Source organism: Astatotilapia calliptera, chromosome 13 (assembly GCF_964374335.1).
Source record: "Astatotilapia calliptera chromosome 13, fAstCal68.1, whole genome shotgun sequence".
In the NCBI taxonomy this organism is placed as follows: domain Eukaryota; kingdom Metazoa; phylum Chordata; class Actinopteri; order Cichliformes; family Cichlidae; genus Astatotilapia; species Astatotilapia calliptera.
In genome coordinates, this window is record NC_137434.1 from 25,291,332 (window position 1) to 25,307,254 (window position 15,923).

Consider the following 15,923-nt stretch of genomic DNA (forward strand, 5'->3'; position numbering starts at 1 on the left):
AAAATCTTGTTTGTCCAAAATGTTGGCTACTAGAAATTTTGTGTAGCTCGAGTTCACTGAGGTTGGATATTAAATGAGCTTGATTACCCCAAACATCATCAGAATTTTTTTTATACTAATAGAAACAGTCCACCAGTAGAGGAGGGTATAATAAATTGATATGAAAATAATATTAATTTTAAAAAAATATGGAGTGACAAGGTGTAGACAATGTAACATAAATACAATTAGCTGCACCAGCTTTTGCTGTGTTCCATGAAAGGGCTGTGTGTCCTATGCAGAGGAAAAAAGATCTGTCAGTATTGTACTCCAAGCAATCCAAATAAAGGCCCTTCAAGAAATGACGGATTGATCGAATTGTTCATTTATTTACTTTTTTCTTTTAAAACTGCAGTGTGATTGAGTAGGGAGAGGGGACAGGAGGTCAAATTTGATGGAGAGACGGCGCTCACACACAGTGTGGAAAAGAAACAGAAAAAAAGAGAAAAAAAAGAGAAAAAAGTTCACATCCTTTTTTAAAAAAATCTATTAGAAACAACATAATATGCAGAACAATACAATAGCATTTACAATACTTAAATTCCCAGTTCTTGTGAGAGTCCAGCGTAATTTTACAACAGTATACAGTATATTTTCTTTCTCCACTTGCTTCCCATACTAGGGGTTGATATAGTTATACTTTTAATTTCATTACTCTTGCTTTCCCTCCTTCCAGGTTTCAATCCACTATATTATTTAAAGGGCACCTCTTTTGCTTTGTTAGTGTCTTATCAGATACAGACATTGGCTTCTCTTTGGTCCAATTCCATCGTCCCAAAGAGTGGAGTGCTCCTCACAGGAAGTCTCTTTTGTTTGCCAAAGAGTCAAGACTAAATCAACAGGTGCCACATTCACCAAGGGTACAGGCAAATAGCCCAGCATGTCTTGTGGGTCATGTACGTTTGCAATCACAATCACTTTAATGGAGGAATCCATGTTAACTGGGTGGGCAGCAGCAGGGTGGGCGAGGTCTGGTGCCCTCCAGAGAAGAAGCAGGAGTCTGTCAGGACAGGGGTTCATCTGACTGGAGTGAAGTTTGGTTTTCTGTGTATCACCTTTGCTAGATATATAGACGAGGATTGTTGGCAGTCATGGAAGTTCCCATGCTGCAGATACCAGCCAAATAAAATGTGTTGGATCTTGGAGGTGAACAGAGGGACTGCCATTTGTTGTCCCCATCAGGAAGTCCGGAAGTCCCCCTCCATAGCTCTATAGGCCTCTGTGAGACACAAGATCCCCTGGTTTGCCCTGCGCGTCTATGGAAAGAGAAGATGAAAATGGTTAATGGTTTTCCACTAAAAAATGTCTTCTGTATGAAGTTTTTTTTTAAAAACTCCACTTTATTAGGAAATGTTAGTCAGGTCATAAAAATATTAAGACTGGAGCGAGTTAGCATACTGCCTGCACCACATGGGCAGAAAATATTAAACTACAAAATACATGAAATTGACATTAACTGTTCATTTAATACAACACTGGATCACATAATACTTGCTCTCACGTTACACTTATAGTATGTGAACACTGAAACAGTATAGTATGTCGCAACTACTGCAAACTCAAAGTAGTGTTAATCTGGGTCAGAAAAAGACCAAACTGTGGCCTTCACTGACACTGTGTGGCTGTATGAGTGAGAGGGAGCGCATTGGAAGGTTTAGTGAGTTAATCCTACACCAGCAGTAATGCTTCTTTAACAGTAGGAGAGGGCTTAGAAACCAAACACACATGATCGACTTGAAGTGATACCAAGGCCTGTGCTTAGCATTTCCTGGATAATCTCTTTAACTGAACTCTGAGAAAACTTAAAATTACCTTTTGATTGTTCGCCAGTCAACATTTGATTAATGATGACTACATAAGACTATTTCAGGTCAGTACTAACATGGCATGCAGTTTAATCTTGCTTTAAAGTGTAATATGCCTGGACAAGACTTGTTTGTGTCACATATTAACCAAAACAACTTAAACTGGTGCAACCTGCTGCACACCATCAAACCTGCTCATACAATAGAAAAACTATGTAAAGAAAACCATCTTTACTGGCACCTCTCACTGCATTCCTCTCTTTAAAGCCAACAAAAGCAGTAATCTATCTTTGCAAGTGGAAAGTCACCATTGAGGATCTACGGCCATTGTAGTCAAAAACCAAAGGAGAGGTGAGGCTCGCAGTCGCCTGTCACCTGAGTATGCCCCGGGCCTGTCCACGTGTTCACCACACAAATGAGAGGACCACTACAGATGACACAAAGGAAGGCAGGGAACAGGACAAGGAGGTGCAGCGGGAGTAGGACAATAGAGAAGTGAACGCAAGGGCCCTCGATTGTTATTCCCCTCATACATCATTTTTCACCTGAAGAGAAAAGGCGCCACTTGCGTAAGGGAAGGGTGAGCTATTATGTTAGCTGTGTTAGATTCATTTACCTTGTTTTCAAGGGAGGGGGTGGTAGGAGTTATTCAGCCAGTGGCATCCAGCCTGTAACCTTTCTATTTTGAAACATAACCTGTGGCACTACCATAAATCAAACTATTATGGATGCGACTTTAAAAGCAGCACAGGCCAGTGTTAAGGAAATGATCTATGAAATTTCCCTAATATTAAATATCTACGATGCAGTTTTTGGAAAAGGGTAGTAGAAATCAGAAAGCATGCTGTATGTCTAATAACCACAGGACAACAATCCATTCATCTGTTGATTCTCGCCCTTAGTTTGTTTGGCTTTCTTACAGTTTCTCCCCCTGGTTAACAAGATTGTCCTCATTACTGCGGTAAATACATGTCAAGGGTCTAATAAATGGTATGCGTGCTTGAGAGAGAGCACACATTGCTAATAAGGTTTTTCAGTTAATAAGCCAATCAATACATTGAGCTGGAACCCTCATTTCTTAGCCTCTGAGAAGGATTCCAGAAGGGCCAAATCAACAGTGACACACATTCACATGGACAATACAAGGGGGCGCAAAATCCCCATTGGGACCTGTTTTTTTTCTCTTTTTTCCCCCCAGTGTTCGTTTATAGTAAAAGTTCATCCAGCAGAAAAATAAGTTTAGGGTGGGGTGGAGGGGGTGACAGTGGGAAGGTTTGTGGTAGTTGATGGGATGAGGGAAGGGATCTTGACCTCTGCGTAGAAGGTTAACAAATTTGTGCTTAATGATTGGAGCAATGAATCCTGGGACAAAGGGTCTCCAGCCAAGACTGGCAGCAAAGGGGTTACAGACAGCGTTCACTCAAGCATTCTGCCCGACATTTTGGGAAAAGCTCCAAGTGGGCAGGCCCAGAAAAATTCCATACGCTCTGTGCTATAATTAATTGTCATGAAACTAAAAATTACAGTTTTCCGGGGCTACCCCTGGCTAATTTTGTGGAAGAGAAAAAGCAAGGGGGAGGAAGAAGGGAAAGGGGGTAAGGGTCATCTGAGAGTCACTCTTGTCACTATCAAAGGCTCAGTTCACTTCTGCTTCAGTTGCTGGACTTCATCTCTGCTGACAGGTGTATTGTTTCGCAAGGGGATAGAAGCTCTGTAATCATCATTGGGTGGAAAGCATAATGCTCTTCACTAAGCAGGACTAATTGGCTTTAGTTTTAACTAATGTTGCAATGTGACTGCTAGGCACACCTTCTGTATCAACGCTCAGCACTCCTCAGCACAATAACCGCTCAATTTAGCCCCGCGGAAACAAAATCTCAACTCTGCTAATGAAAATTGCTTATAAAATATAATGAACCTGTGCTCTCTTAATCAAATAAGATAACCGCGCGCCCCCCCCCCCCCCCCCCCATGTAATAACCTATTAATTTAATTGGTCATGAAAGAATATAACACATCACTTACATTTAATTGACCTAGAAAGGAAAATAGCAATATTTGACAGAGACAAGCTAGAAGCTAGTAATGGCTAGCTGATGAAGCTGTAAAGAAACGTTCCGTTTGTGAAGAAAAGTAGAAATATTTCTGTCACCATCCCTCTCCCATCTACTCTCTTCTTCCCTCCCTCATTCCTTCCTTCCTCCCTTTACCCCTCCCCTCTTTTCATTTACTCTTTTCTCTCTCGCCATCTCTTTATTCGCCCCTCCCTCTTTCTCCCTCTTTTTTTCCTTCCTCTGTCTACTCGTCTTCTATGTGCTTTGCCTGTCTCACGGAGGATTCCTCTGGTGGCCCAATTACGAGATTCAGCAGGCAAATTGAGGCTGTTTAAAGCAAGGTCTGCTGGGAAGGCTAGCAGCTGCTTGAAAGAGGCTGCTTGGACACAGCGAACCAGCCCTGATGTTTACACACTTGCACATAAACAGGCACACATGTCTCATTCTGAGGCATACTCTTTCTATTACAGTGTCTTCCAGCTTTTCAAACCTGGAATATGCCATTTGACGCAAGAATGTCTGCTATTGTTTCAGTTGTGGACATTTGTGACAGAAACAAGGGTGATATATTTTCACTATAGCACACACAAGCACACGCGTTGTGTGGAGGGTTAATGGTCTCTATTTTTGTAAACTGAATAAGTCAAATCCATTGGTCACACCTCTAGTGATGGCATATTTAATTTGGATCTAGTCAATTAGGCCCAGCTAAGCTCCATACCCTGCTGGCTACCTCCTCCATTTTTGCACTAGTTTGTGTCCCCTCCCTGTGCCAGGAGTAATCCTATTACCATACACACACATGCACATACATGCACACAGTTATAAACACCCACATTCAGCACATGTATGTATTTCACAATGTTTGTGTATAGTATCCATGTAGCCAGAAAGGCTGGCACACACAGGTATGCGCACATATGGCGTACAAACGGGCTAATTCGTACACATACACACATATAACAATGATGTTTACTACGATTGGACCCATAGCCACTTTATACACACTGTGCACTGTGACAACACCAAGCCTGTATACATCCAGAATTATGTGGGAGTCTGTTTGGCCCTGGGGCGAAAGAGAGAAGGAAGGAAAGAGAAGGAAGGAAAGAGAAGGGGGATTGGGGGGGAGGGGGGTGAGAGAAAGAGAAAGAAAGAGAGAGAGAGGGCAAGAGAATTAGAGAGAAAGAGAGAAACAGAGAAAAAGGTGTTGTGTGAAAGAGATGGAGGAGCAAAATTGACAGTGAGAAAAACCACAAAGAGGGAGTGAGACAGAGCAAGCATTAGAAAGACAGAGGGAATGGAAGGGTTGGGTTGGGGGTGGCACGGGGGGTGTGGGGGGGGGCTCCTCTAGCTGGTTAGTGTGTGTATTAATGTGGCTCATGCATCAACAGCAACCCGGCAGATTTATGACACTTAAGGGGCGCTCACTTCTCGCTCTCTTTCTCTCTCCCTCTCCTTGCACCACAACTGCTTACATTTTTGCCAATCAGTCTGTTGCCATAGCAACGTCGTACCTGCCCCCCAATTTCCCCCACCCCATCGCACCACCAACTCCCTGTCCCAACCCATCCCCGCCTTCCTTCCTCCTCATCACCCCTCTCTCCTCCTCTCTGCCCCATGTTTAATAAAAAAAAATGTGGACAAAACAGTTCATATAGAATAGAATTTTTTGTAATCAGTGAATATTGCATGACAGCTTTTCACCTGCCTTCCTTTCTCTCATTCTTTTTTTCCCCCCCTTAAACCTTCTTCTCTTATCTCCCCTGCCTGACATAAAAAAAAAAAGGTCTTGTAGGTTTTGGATATGTGAGAAAGTGAAGCAGCTACACGCACATGCACAGGCATTACATACACAAAGAGTTACAAGGTTGTGATCAAAGGCTCTTATCACCAGACCAAGGGGTGGGAGAGTTAGACAGAGAGTAACAGAGAAAAATCAGCCTGGGAAGAAAAGGAGTCTGTTTGTAACAAAAACCCATTTGCTTAAAAAAAAAAAAAAAGCCTAAATATATCAGTTTGGAAAATAGCCATTTTCCAAACAGTGACCTTTGACATCTCACAGACACTCCCATTGTACTTATATTTTTGTAATTATCTTGTGGGAGAATATTTCTACAAGATGAACATCTTACTGTAAATTGCACCCTCCATACTTCCTCGTGGTGAACTGTATTTTAATAATATACTCCAAGTCCAAAAAAGTCTTGGGCAAGAAAGCCTGTGTGTTTGTGTGTGTGTGACAAAGTGAGCATATTACTTACATCCCCCTGTGTGTTGTGATTGGTCGCACTGGAGTAGGGCTACATGTAGTGCCACTGACCTTCCATGCCCATGTTCATGCCCATTCCACCCATTGGTCCTAAGAAACAGAGATAAGTTGTTAATTTTTTATTTATTTAATCCAAGTGTAACTAGGAAATGGTTTGCAGACACCGAGCGAAATAATATGATGGTTTAACTGTGACAGACAACATGCTGGATCTGCCGTGGTGAGGTGTGTGAAGGTGATGGGGAGGAGTGAGGGGTGGTTAAGTAGCCTGGCAGTTTATCCAAACCTGCTGACTTTGAGTGGAGGGTGCGATAGGGTTAGGGACTTGGGAGAATCCCAGAAAACAGGGGATAGAGGAGGAGGAGAGGAGCTTAAGGACAAACTCTGGGATTAAACCTGATGGCGTGAGAGAGAGGGACTGTGTGAGAAGGAGTAGGAGTGAGGAAGGAGATGGTTGTGTAATGTGATTGACCACACCTGTTCTGGTGTATTCGGGGAGGGCTAGATAACAGTGTGTTTGTGTATGTAGTGCGTGTATCCTCATTCTGGTGTAGGAGCATTGCACAGCATAAACTTAAAATACTAAACAGCAAACAGAGACAAAAAAAGTCAAGAATGACGCTGGTAACATAAGAATCGAGAAGACAAAGGCAAGAAGATGAGCTGAGAAAGGAAAGATGGGAAGAGCAAGAGAGGAAAGAAAGGGACAGACACGCTGCGCAAGCCTTACCAGGTGGTCTGATTCCCATGTGCTGCTGGCCGTCCATGACGAAACCCCCCATCGGCTGGCCATCTGGATTGTAGGGAGCTCCTTGACTTACTGTGGATGGAAGAGAAGACAGGGAGGAAGGGAACAGAGTGGTCAATTAGTGCTTTTAATTAAGGCTCAGTGGCCGAGGCGGGATCATCTGTTGACTGGTGCACGCACGGGAAGCCGCTGTTGTCTTTCAACGTCATTCTACTCCATGTCTCTGCAACTGAGTCTCCACTGTAAGCCCCTGGTAGACTTTAATACGTCTAAATGTTCTAAAAGGGATTGGACTGGGTGTTTAGCGCACATATGCAAGGACTGTTGTTTCAAGACTAGATTTAGACCATCTGGAAGAGTTGAGGAGCTGCTTTTATAGACTGACTAATTATGAACCAGTGTAACATATTAGCATGACTCAACTGGGCTAGTGCAAATAAAAATTACTCTTAAATTTTAGGCCATAACATACGGTTGTTTCGTCTTTTTACCGCGCTTTGCTCTCTGGGGATCGTCTAAAGGTTTGTTTTTGTGCATTTGATGTTTACATTCATAACATGGGAATAACTTTAATTTCTAGTATGTTATGTTATATATTTATGGAAAATTCAGACTGATATATTTGGCGTGTTTGGAAACTGGTATCTTCACTGGAATTTTAGAAGTCAAAGTTTTGAGCTCAAACCAATGGCTAAGTTTTAAGGGGTAGAACATTTGTGGTTAGGAACTGTGGAATCCAGAAAAGACATAAAAATACTGCCGGTGATTTTTAATACTAAAGTACTGAACAGTTTAGACTCAAAGGTCTCAAACTAATTGTATGCTTCTCTAAGTAATTTTGACACTTAACACTGCAATGTTTGCAGCGCATTGTTACTGTGCACATACATTTAAAGAACGAAAAAGCGCTCTAATCAGTTTTCCTTTGGAACAATAGAAAGTCATTCTTGCTGAATAATGCCCAAACATTGCCTCTGCCTAGGGAGGAATGACAAGTGAAACCTGATAGGGTTCCTACTTTTTGCTCACTTCTATTGTCCCAGTTTCATAGAAATCCACTTACCTTCGATTTAGCCTGTTAGGGGGTCAGTCAAGCAAAAGCAAGACCTCGGCCCCGCTGAATGTCTTTGAACTTTACTGCGCCCCTACTGCCACCCTGACCTTTGACCCCTATTACAGGTAATAAAGTTTACGGCAGCCCAAACCAAGCCATGCACCAGAGGAACCGCTCACTCACTCCCCTCGCTGCCTGGACCAGCCACAAATAGGGTAGAGGGAGGGTGTTGAGAGGAGCGAGAGGGGTGTGTGTGCGTGGGTAAAAACAGGTCTGGAGCCAAAAAGCCAAACAACGGTCACCCAAAAAAAGAAAGGGGTGTAGTTGTCTCTCGGTTTGAGCCAGGGACGAAGGGCCGAGTGTTTTTTTCCCCTTCCTCAACTCCTTCGGCTCACTGGAAAAAAACAAAAAGTTGGCGGTGGGATGGGTGGGGGGGACTGGTTAAGAGCAAGGCTTACCAAGAACACAGCTAGTTTTGTTTGGACGATAAAAGGAAAAATAAATCCACTCATCATTAACTTGCTTTCAGCCAAATTATATTTTATAATTAACAAATAGCTTTCACTCCAAATGCCATGTCATAGTTGATTAATGATTGCTGTTAATGTTGTAACATTTTGGTTTTGATTTTAGTGCTCAGTCACAACAGTGAGGGGGGGGGGAGCCCCTGGATCTTTTGGACATTCCAGGGTCGGGGCATCAGTCCTGTATTTACCAGATGAGGGGCCTCCGGGTGCATGGAGTGTGGATGGTTTTTGCCTGCGCGACTTGAATACAGTAACTATAGAAGACTTGCCTGCACGGTTTGACTGGTCGATCATGGGCTGCACTATTCTCCTCCTCGCATTAATGAACCTGAAGTAGATGAAGAGTAGGGAGGAAAAGGGCAATAAAGGAAGAAGGGACAAAGACAGAAACAAAGTTAGTGTATTTTTCAAGACAAGATCAGGCAAAAATGCTGACTAATACCTAGAAATCATGGCACACAGCACGAAAACAAACATATTGCCAAATCAGCCTCTCTTTCTTAGCTAACCATAATAATGATATGGAGTAATTACTCTCCCATAAGCATCTCTGATCCCTGGTAAAGCCCCACTAGAGGCACAGCGAAAGTCACATCTTAACAACCTTAATAATCAAGGCAGCTGTCTTTGAAAATGCAGAACTCTACAACTTGTACAAACTTGCACAGCCTCGGCATATACGCAGACATCAGCCTGAACACTGGGGTCTTTGTGGGGCGAGGCTTGGCCACGATTTTTTTCCCTGCCTCTGAAACATTTTAACCCATCTTGCCTTGTTGGAGATGTTCCACCTCACAACGAGCTGAGATTGCTGACTGTTTAACACACTTGGCTTCGCGTGTAGCAGTGTGGGAAGTATTGCTGACAGAAACATGTCATGTTGCCACCAGTGAGAAGCACTGTTTTGGGTGATACTGTGTTAAGACAGGTGACCATTTGTTACTCTGTGACAGCAGGAGGTGTGTGTGTGTGTGTGTGTGTGTGTGTGTGTGTGTGTGTGTGTGTGTGTGTGTGTATAGTCTTAGACTAAAATCTTTTATACTTCATTACACCCTACAAAAGCAAGTAGGCCATTTATTGTGTACACACAAGCACTGTTACTTACTCACACACTCTTAATCCCTCTCTCACTCCTAACATTTATTCACATACATTCGCACCCACACACACACTTATAGGTGGCGCTCCGGCCTTGGTCATCTTAAACTCTTGTGAAATGAACCTTTGACCCTCGGTGACCCAAAGGACAGAGGACTCTTGGGGCTTCTGACTTGATTTATGTGTTCCTGCTGTTACCCCACCGGACTCTTCCATTTCATCTCTGAAAGGGGAGCATTCACTGAACTTTAAGGAAACAATAGTCCTGCTACACTTCTAAAGCTGGAACACAGTGCAGTTAAGAGCTTTGGGAAGGGACAGCAGGGGAACAGAAGCAAAACGACACTAGGATGCTGCGTCTGTTAATTAGTGAATGGAAGCCTCTCGCCTTATATGTATCCTGCATTATCTTGTAAGGACAGCGCTGTAGGGAAATAAACAAACAGAAGGTGGCAAAGGCAGATACCAAGAGAAAAATGAAATGATTAACAGCCTAATTGCTCCATTATATTTTGCAAGCTGCTTTAGAAAAACTGTTCGCTTTGGCAGGGATGCAGGCAGAGCTTCCTGTGAAGTGAAATTTTTTTTACATTGGGAAAAAAAAAGTTGCAGAGATTCTGTCAACCTTTGAACTTGAAGCTTTGGGGCATTTTTTCTGTATTTGTTACAATAAAGTATACAACCTTGGAATTTCAAGGGGTAGAAAGAAATAGAAGGAGGTAGGGAGGAATGCAAGAATGCACTGACATGGCAGAGAACCATCAAATGAGGGAACGTCTGGAGTTTTATCACCACCACCACCCCCCCTCTCTCTTCCTCCCCCACTGCCCTGTTTTGTTGGGGGAGATATGAGAGGAGGAGCAAGGGAGAGGGCGAGGAGGGTTGAGGAGGCCTGAGCATTCCTTTAACTTTGCTCTCCTCTCCTCTGCTCTCCAAACCCTTTACAAGGTTAACTGGAGGCCAGTGCAAGCTCACTGTTGATCTCTCCCTCCTCTTGTCATCCATAGCTGTCTTATTGTCACCATTTTTATTCTTTGACTCTTTTCTGTCTCTTTGTTTTCCTTTTCCAACATGGCTTCTACCTCTTTTAAACATACACTGATGCAACAAAGGAGGATTTTTCAGCAATAGGTGTACACTTCTTAGAAAGTCAGGTATTCATTCCTTGCGCAATAGGGCTTAAGGCATATGTGGACTTCAAACTTGATGTGAAATATGGCAAAAAGAATTTATTTACTCTAAGGATTAAACAGGCAATGTATTAATGAAATAATAATCCTACTCCTACTGCTGCTACTAGACCTACAGGTGATGTTATTATTGTGACTCCTAAAAAAACAACAGTGTCCATGCCTCTCTTTCTTGTATCTGTTTCCTTCTCCAGCTTGCTCCCTTCTTATCACTCCTTCCCTGTATGGTGGAAACTGGCAGCCCACCTCACAGCAACAAATCTACAGTCTAACCCACCAAATCCCCTCCTCCTTTCAAAAACTCTTGCCGGTTTCCTGTCCCTGTCGTCCCTATATCTGAGGCCAGATGCACCATGGGGGCTGGAACAAAGGATAAAATGCTTCTCATAATAGCAGCCAGGGGAACGGAGCGATGGAGAGCGGGAGAATGGAAGGGAAGGAGGAGTGAGAGAATCAGAAAAAAAAAAAGCAAGGGGATCTGGTCTGCAAACCAGACACTCTTGCTGTGACCGTTAATAAGCAGACAGAGAGAAAGACTGGGGGGGTGGTTGGTGGGGTTAGGGTGAGGGAGATGGAGAGAAAGGAGGGAAAGGAAGATGGATGAAATAAGAGAGAGACACAACTCTGAGAGAGATGGAATGATGGAGAGAGAGAAAAGAAAAAGAGAAACAGAGAAGAGAAAAAATGGAGCGGGGCTTCACCTTTTCACGACCCCTGGGTGCTATAGGGCCTGTGTGTTATGGCCTGTTCATTCCCCTGGCTCCCATCACAACACAATGAGCTGCACTATTCAGCTCCACTCAGTACAACAATAGCTGGGCTATTTTGGCGTGACACACCACTGGTGGTACGCCTAAAGTTGGGCAAAGGAAAGAACACGACTTGAAATAAAATTTGTTGGAATCCAACATGAACACCGTCAGGATGTGAGCTGGATTCACACCAAGAGCACACATGTTTGACATATGCATGCACCCATGACACAGTGGATCAAGACGCATGTCGGCCACGTGTTATGCCAGAGTTGAAGGCACTAAAGTCATTTAAGGAGACAGAGTTTTATTGTTTTTTTTTTTGTTTCTTTCTTTTTTGTCGGATCCATTTCTCCTTCTGAGATTGCTCATGTCTGGATTAATCCTCCTACCCCTCTCCCTCCTCCTCTAGAAAGAGTGGAACTGATTGCGACGGCGTCTGCCAAGCCCTTGCTAATGTCCTATTCTCATTACGTGCGACACACACACACACATACACAGACATACTGAGCCGAGTCAGCTGCACACAGGTGTACACGAAGCACACGTGAAATGCCCAATTAAAAGCAAGAAATTGTCTTTTTCATCAGCTGCCTTTGTTGCGTGACCAATTAGGGGATAATTTAATAACGAGCAGTGGAAAGATGCAGATTGGATATACAAAAGGTTACTCCACAAGCTCATTGATTTAAATTCATGTGGAGTTCTCAATATCTGTGGCACACATACTCACACATGCATATCTCCTGAGCCAACTACCGATATTATATTAGTAATATGAGACGCACAGAAACACACAAATACGCACATACAGCGCACACATCCACCCCGCGTTCTCAACACTCACTTACATACTATTACATTAGTAATCTGAGAGAATTTTGCACACGCGGCCTGCACACATCTCATATTTTTACACCGCTGGATATTTCAGCATCACATACATTCATCAGGATCCAGCGGTGTATTTCTGCGCACGCCGACAGAGGTTTACATGCATATTCAAATCTGACAGCCACTTAAAATAACTCTGCAACCACACATTCCTCTTAGCTGCCAATCAATGTGATTTAGACGCAGTAAAAGAAAGCAAGCTTTGACGGGTAGAATCATGTAGCTTATCATCAGGCTGTCACTGCATGGATACCATTGATTGTCTCCTGCTCCACCACAATTAACGCATGGCCCATATATCCTTCAGATACACACTGATGGTGTGCCCGCGCGCTCTTTCTCTCTCTCATTCACCCATGTAATGTAAAAAAATAATCTCTCTTTTTTAACTCTTTATTTGTTTACTCAAAACTTGCTGTTTTTAAAAAAGTGACTTTAACACATTACTCTTGCTTAATATTATCCAAAATAATAATTGCACATTTTCACACACATAAATTCAGTAACAGTTATCCCAGCCTAAGCCAAGCCACACATTTATTTCTGCAGAACTTTATTATCCCGTCCTATGTCCCAGAACATCACCATCTTCTTAAGTAATTAGTTATTTTATTATACAGCTCACATATTCTCTTATGCACAGCCGGGGGTGGCAGGGCATTCCCGTGCTTGTACCTGCACTGTATGTGTGTATGTGTGTGAGTATACTGCATGTGGGTGTGCAAGGGAATTACAGTTATGAGTTTTTCCTTTTGTTCTCCTCGGTTGATGACTTAACTCATAAATCACCTCCTTCTCATTTCCCCATACTCTATCTCCATCCCGCCTTCTCTTTCTCTCCTCCTCTGTGTCGTTTTCGGGTCAGATGCTTGGATTAGATGCTTCAGATTAGTTTAAATAAACTATCGGAGCTGCTTGCAAAATGCCTAGTTGCAACACAAACAGTTACAGCATGGGAACAGTTTTAAACAAGACTAATTCAAATATGACTCAGCTTTATTTGTTGTGTTTACATGACTTTTTTATGGACTAATGCCCCTAAATAAGCACAGACGGTACTTAATGAAGGGTGAATTTCATTAATCCCCAGAGTAGTGGCACAGGTTAAGTTTGGGTAAATATTAAAGTTCATTGAGAAAAATTGTCTTATTAAAAATTTGCAGGAAAAAAAAGGTAAAAAAACCCAAAACTATTTAATAATTACAATTATATTATTTTTGTACTTGTGATGCCTTAAAATAATGTTTCCTTGTAGGAATAGAGACATATTCACAAAGCAGTGATGCATTTAGGATCATCATGTTGTTTTCTCTCTTATCCCATCAGTCTTGCAGTCATCTCAGCTGCATCTGAGACCACTTGCAGGGAACCAGGACTGGTGCAGTTTATCTTGGGAAGTATGGTTTTGAGCTAAGCTCTAGACTGTGCCAAAAGGAAAAAAGGCTACTGCAACTATCTATGTGTAAGCCTTATATTGTGCAAAATGACTGGATTTGTCTTAATTGTCTGCGCAGCTTTCAGCAAGTACAAACACTCACATGAGTACAAACAGTTAATGCATAGCAATACTTGCCCTGCATGTGCCCACTTGCCAGTTCAAAGCACCGTTGTCTTATTTGCACCATTTTTCCTAATGCTGCTCAGACAGATCAACCAGCAAAATATACCTATGACAACCTGCAGCCAGATGACGACATGTGTATTTCATTTAAATGTCCAAACTGAAGAGGAAAACAACAAAGGCACATCACTGCTGGCGAGCAGAAATGTTAATGCAGACCCTTCAGAAAACACAGTCAAAGCACCTCCGTGTGGTGGCATGAACTACTAACAAGATGAGAGACCCACAAACAAAAATGCACAGGTGTCCAAACTGAATAATGCTGCTAAGACAATGTGAGCCAAGCAGAGGGGCAAAACTCTGGGATGCTGTCACTCAGTATGCTACATGTGCAGCAAGCATTTTGTCACTGATTATTCAAATATCCATAGGTCACTATTAGGCTACTCTATTTCTTTAAGTTAAGCTAAAACAGCATGCGTCTGGTATTGTAGTGGATTGTGCATCATTCAGAGAACTCTGAAAAGCTAAAACATTGCAACCACCTAACTACAGCAGTTTGCAAACAAATAGCTAATATTAGCTTTCTAATGTTCCTTACATTTGGAAAGCAAAAGGTGTTTTTTGAGTTTCGAGACCTGCGTTGCTTGTTGTGGGGGCCAATGTTTTCTTCTTTAGAGACAGTGTAATGATTATATTACACTGTCTCTAAAGGCCCTACGCACTGGGTCTGTAGAGAAGATGTGTTAACCTTGGGGTTAGCTGTGACACTACGATGAACATGGAGATATAAAAACAATATAGAAAACAGCCTACAAGTAGGGTTGAAGTAAGGTCATGCAGGAGTAATGTGATCAGATTGTTTGTCTGTAGCTTTCTTGTTATTAATTATGAGGCCTGTATTTCAATTTAGCTTAACATAAGTATTTACCAGGAGCCAGTCTCCAAATGCATGCACAGCTATTTACAGACACACCCACTGAAAAACATACACATTAAGTAAATGCAGGTCTGCAAATATAGCCCCTAATAACACGAGGTGGATTAGCAGGATCCAGCGCCGCATATGGAGGAAAACTTAAGAAAACAGTGTGAAATTTAAAAGGAGCTTTAGACTGAGAACAACCACGGGGTCACTTAATCCCCATTACGGCACACACATAAAATACAAGCATGTAAGGATACACGCACACATACACACACTCCCTGTTGCTCTCCTCCCCAAGAGCCCAGTGTCCATTAAGAGAGCCATGAATCTAGCACTAAAGCTGGTTTTACAGAGTGGAGCAACAGGACGGGTAACCATTCACACACAAACTGGAGAGGAGCGCTGTGTGTGTTTAGTGTGTTATGTGTGTGTGTGTCCATGACAACCAGGTGCCTCTCAGATGTATATGGAGGAAATGTTGGCCACTTGAAAAACATACATGAACTCACTGGCTCTGACTTTGCTGGCTTTGCAATTCCTGTCGACTTCTATATAGGACTTGCCAAAAAGCAAAATCTAAATAGAGGGTGGGAGAAACAGGATAAAGAAAAAAAGTGCTCACAATACCAGAAGACAAAAAAACAAGACAAAGACAGAGAAAAGAAATTAAAAGGGAGTCTGCAGCTGTCACACGTGACCCCAGTCCCTCTCTTTATCTCTGTTCCTGCTTCCCTTCACACACATTCAGACAGTCTTGGACTCAGTGAGCCAGTCATCCATCAATGCCAAAGAGAGGGTATGGCTTGAAGCCTGGCTTTACCCAGAAACAACATGGCTGTCCTGCACACTGCCCACTCCGCAAACACCAGTGGACAGAGCATGTGTCCTTTAGCCTTTGGGCTTAGATCGAAATGTGTTTATGTGTTTATGTGTGTGTGTGTGTGTGTGTGTGAGTCTCTGCGTGTTGCTCTTTGTGAATGTGCAACTCTCTGTTAGCAGCA

The 15,923-nt window shown here is 42.7% G+C and overlaps 1 protein-coding gene across 1 annotated transcript in view; it reads right to left on the reverse strand.

Moving 5' to 3' along the window:
- Nucleotides 1-348: 348 nt before the first annotated feature.
- meis1b (Meis homeobox 1 b) overlaps nucleotides 349-15,923 on the reverse strand; it is a 76,320-nt gene continuing 60,745 nt past the window's right edge. The window contains exons 10-13 of the mRNA XM_026189899.2: nucleotides 8,769-8,827; nucleotides 6,901-6,990; nucleotides 6,163-6,260; nucleotides 349-1,295 (exon numbers count right to left, since the gene is read on the reverse strand). Coding sequence (XP_026045684.1) covers nucleotides 6,202-6,260; nucleotides 6,901-6,990; nucleotides 8,769-8,827 — 208 coding nt within the window. The 3' untranslated portion in view covers nucleotides 349-1,295; nucleotides 6,163-6,201. The remainder of the gene's footprint in view (nucleotides 1,296-6,162; nucleotides 6,261-6,900; nucleotides 6,991-8,768; nucleotides 8,828-15,923) is intronic.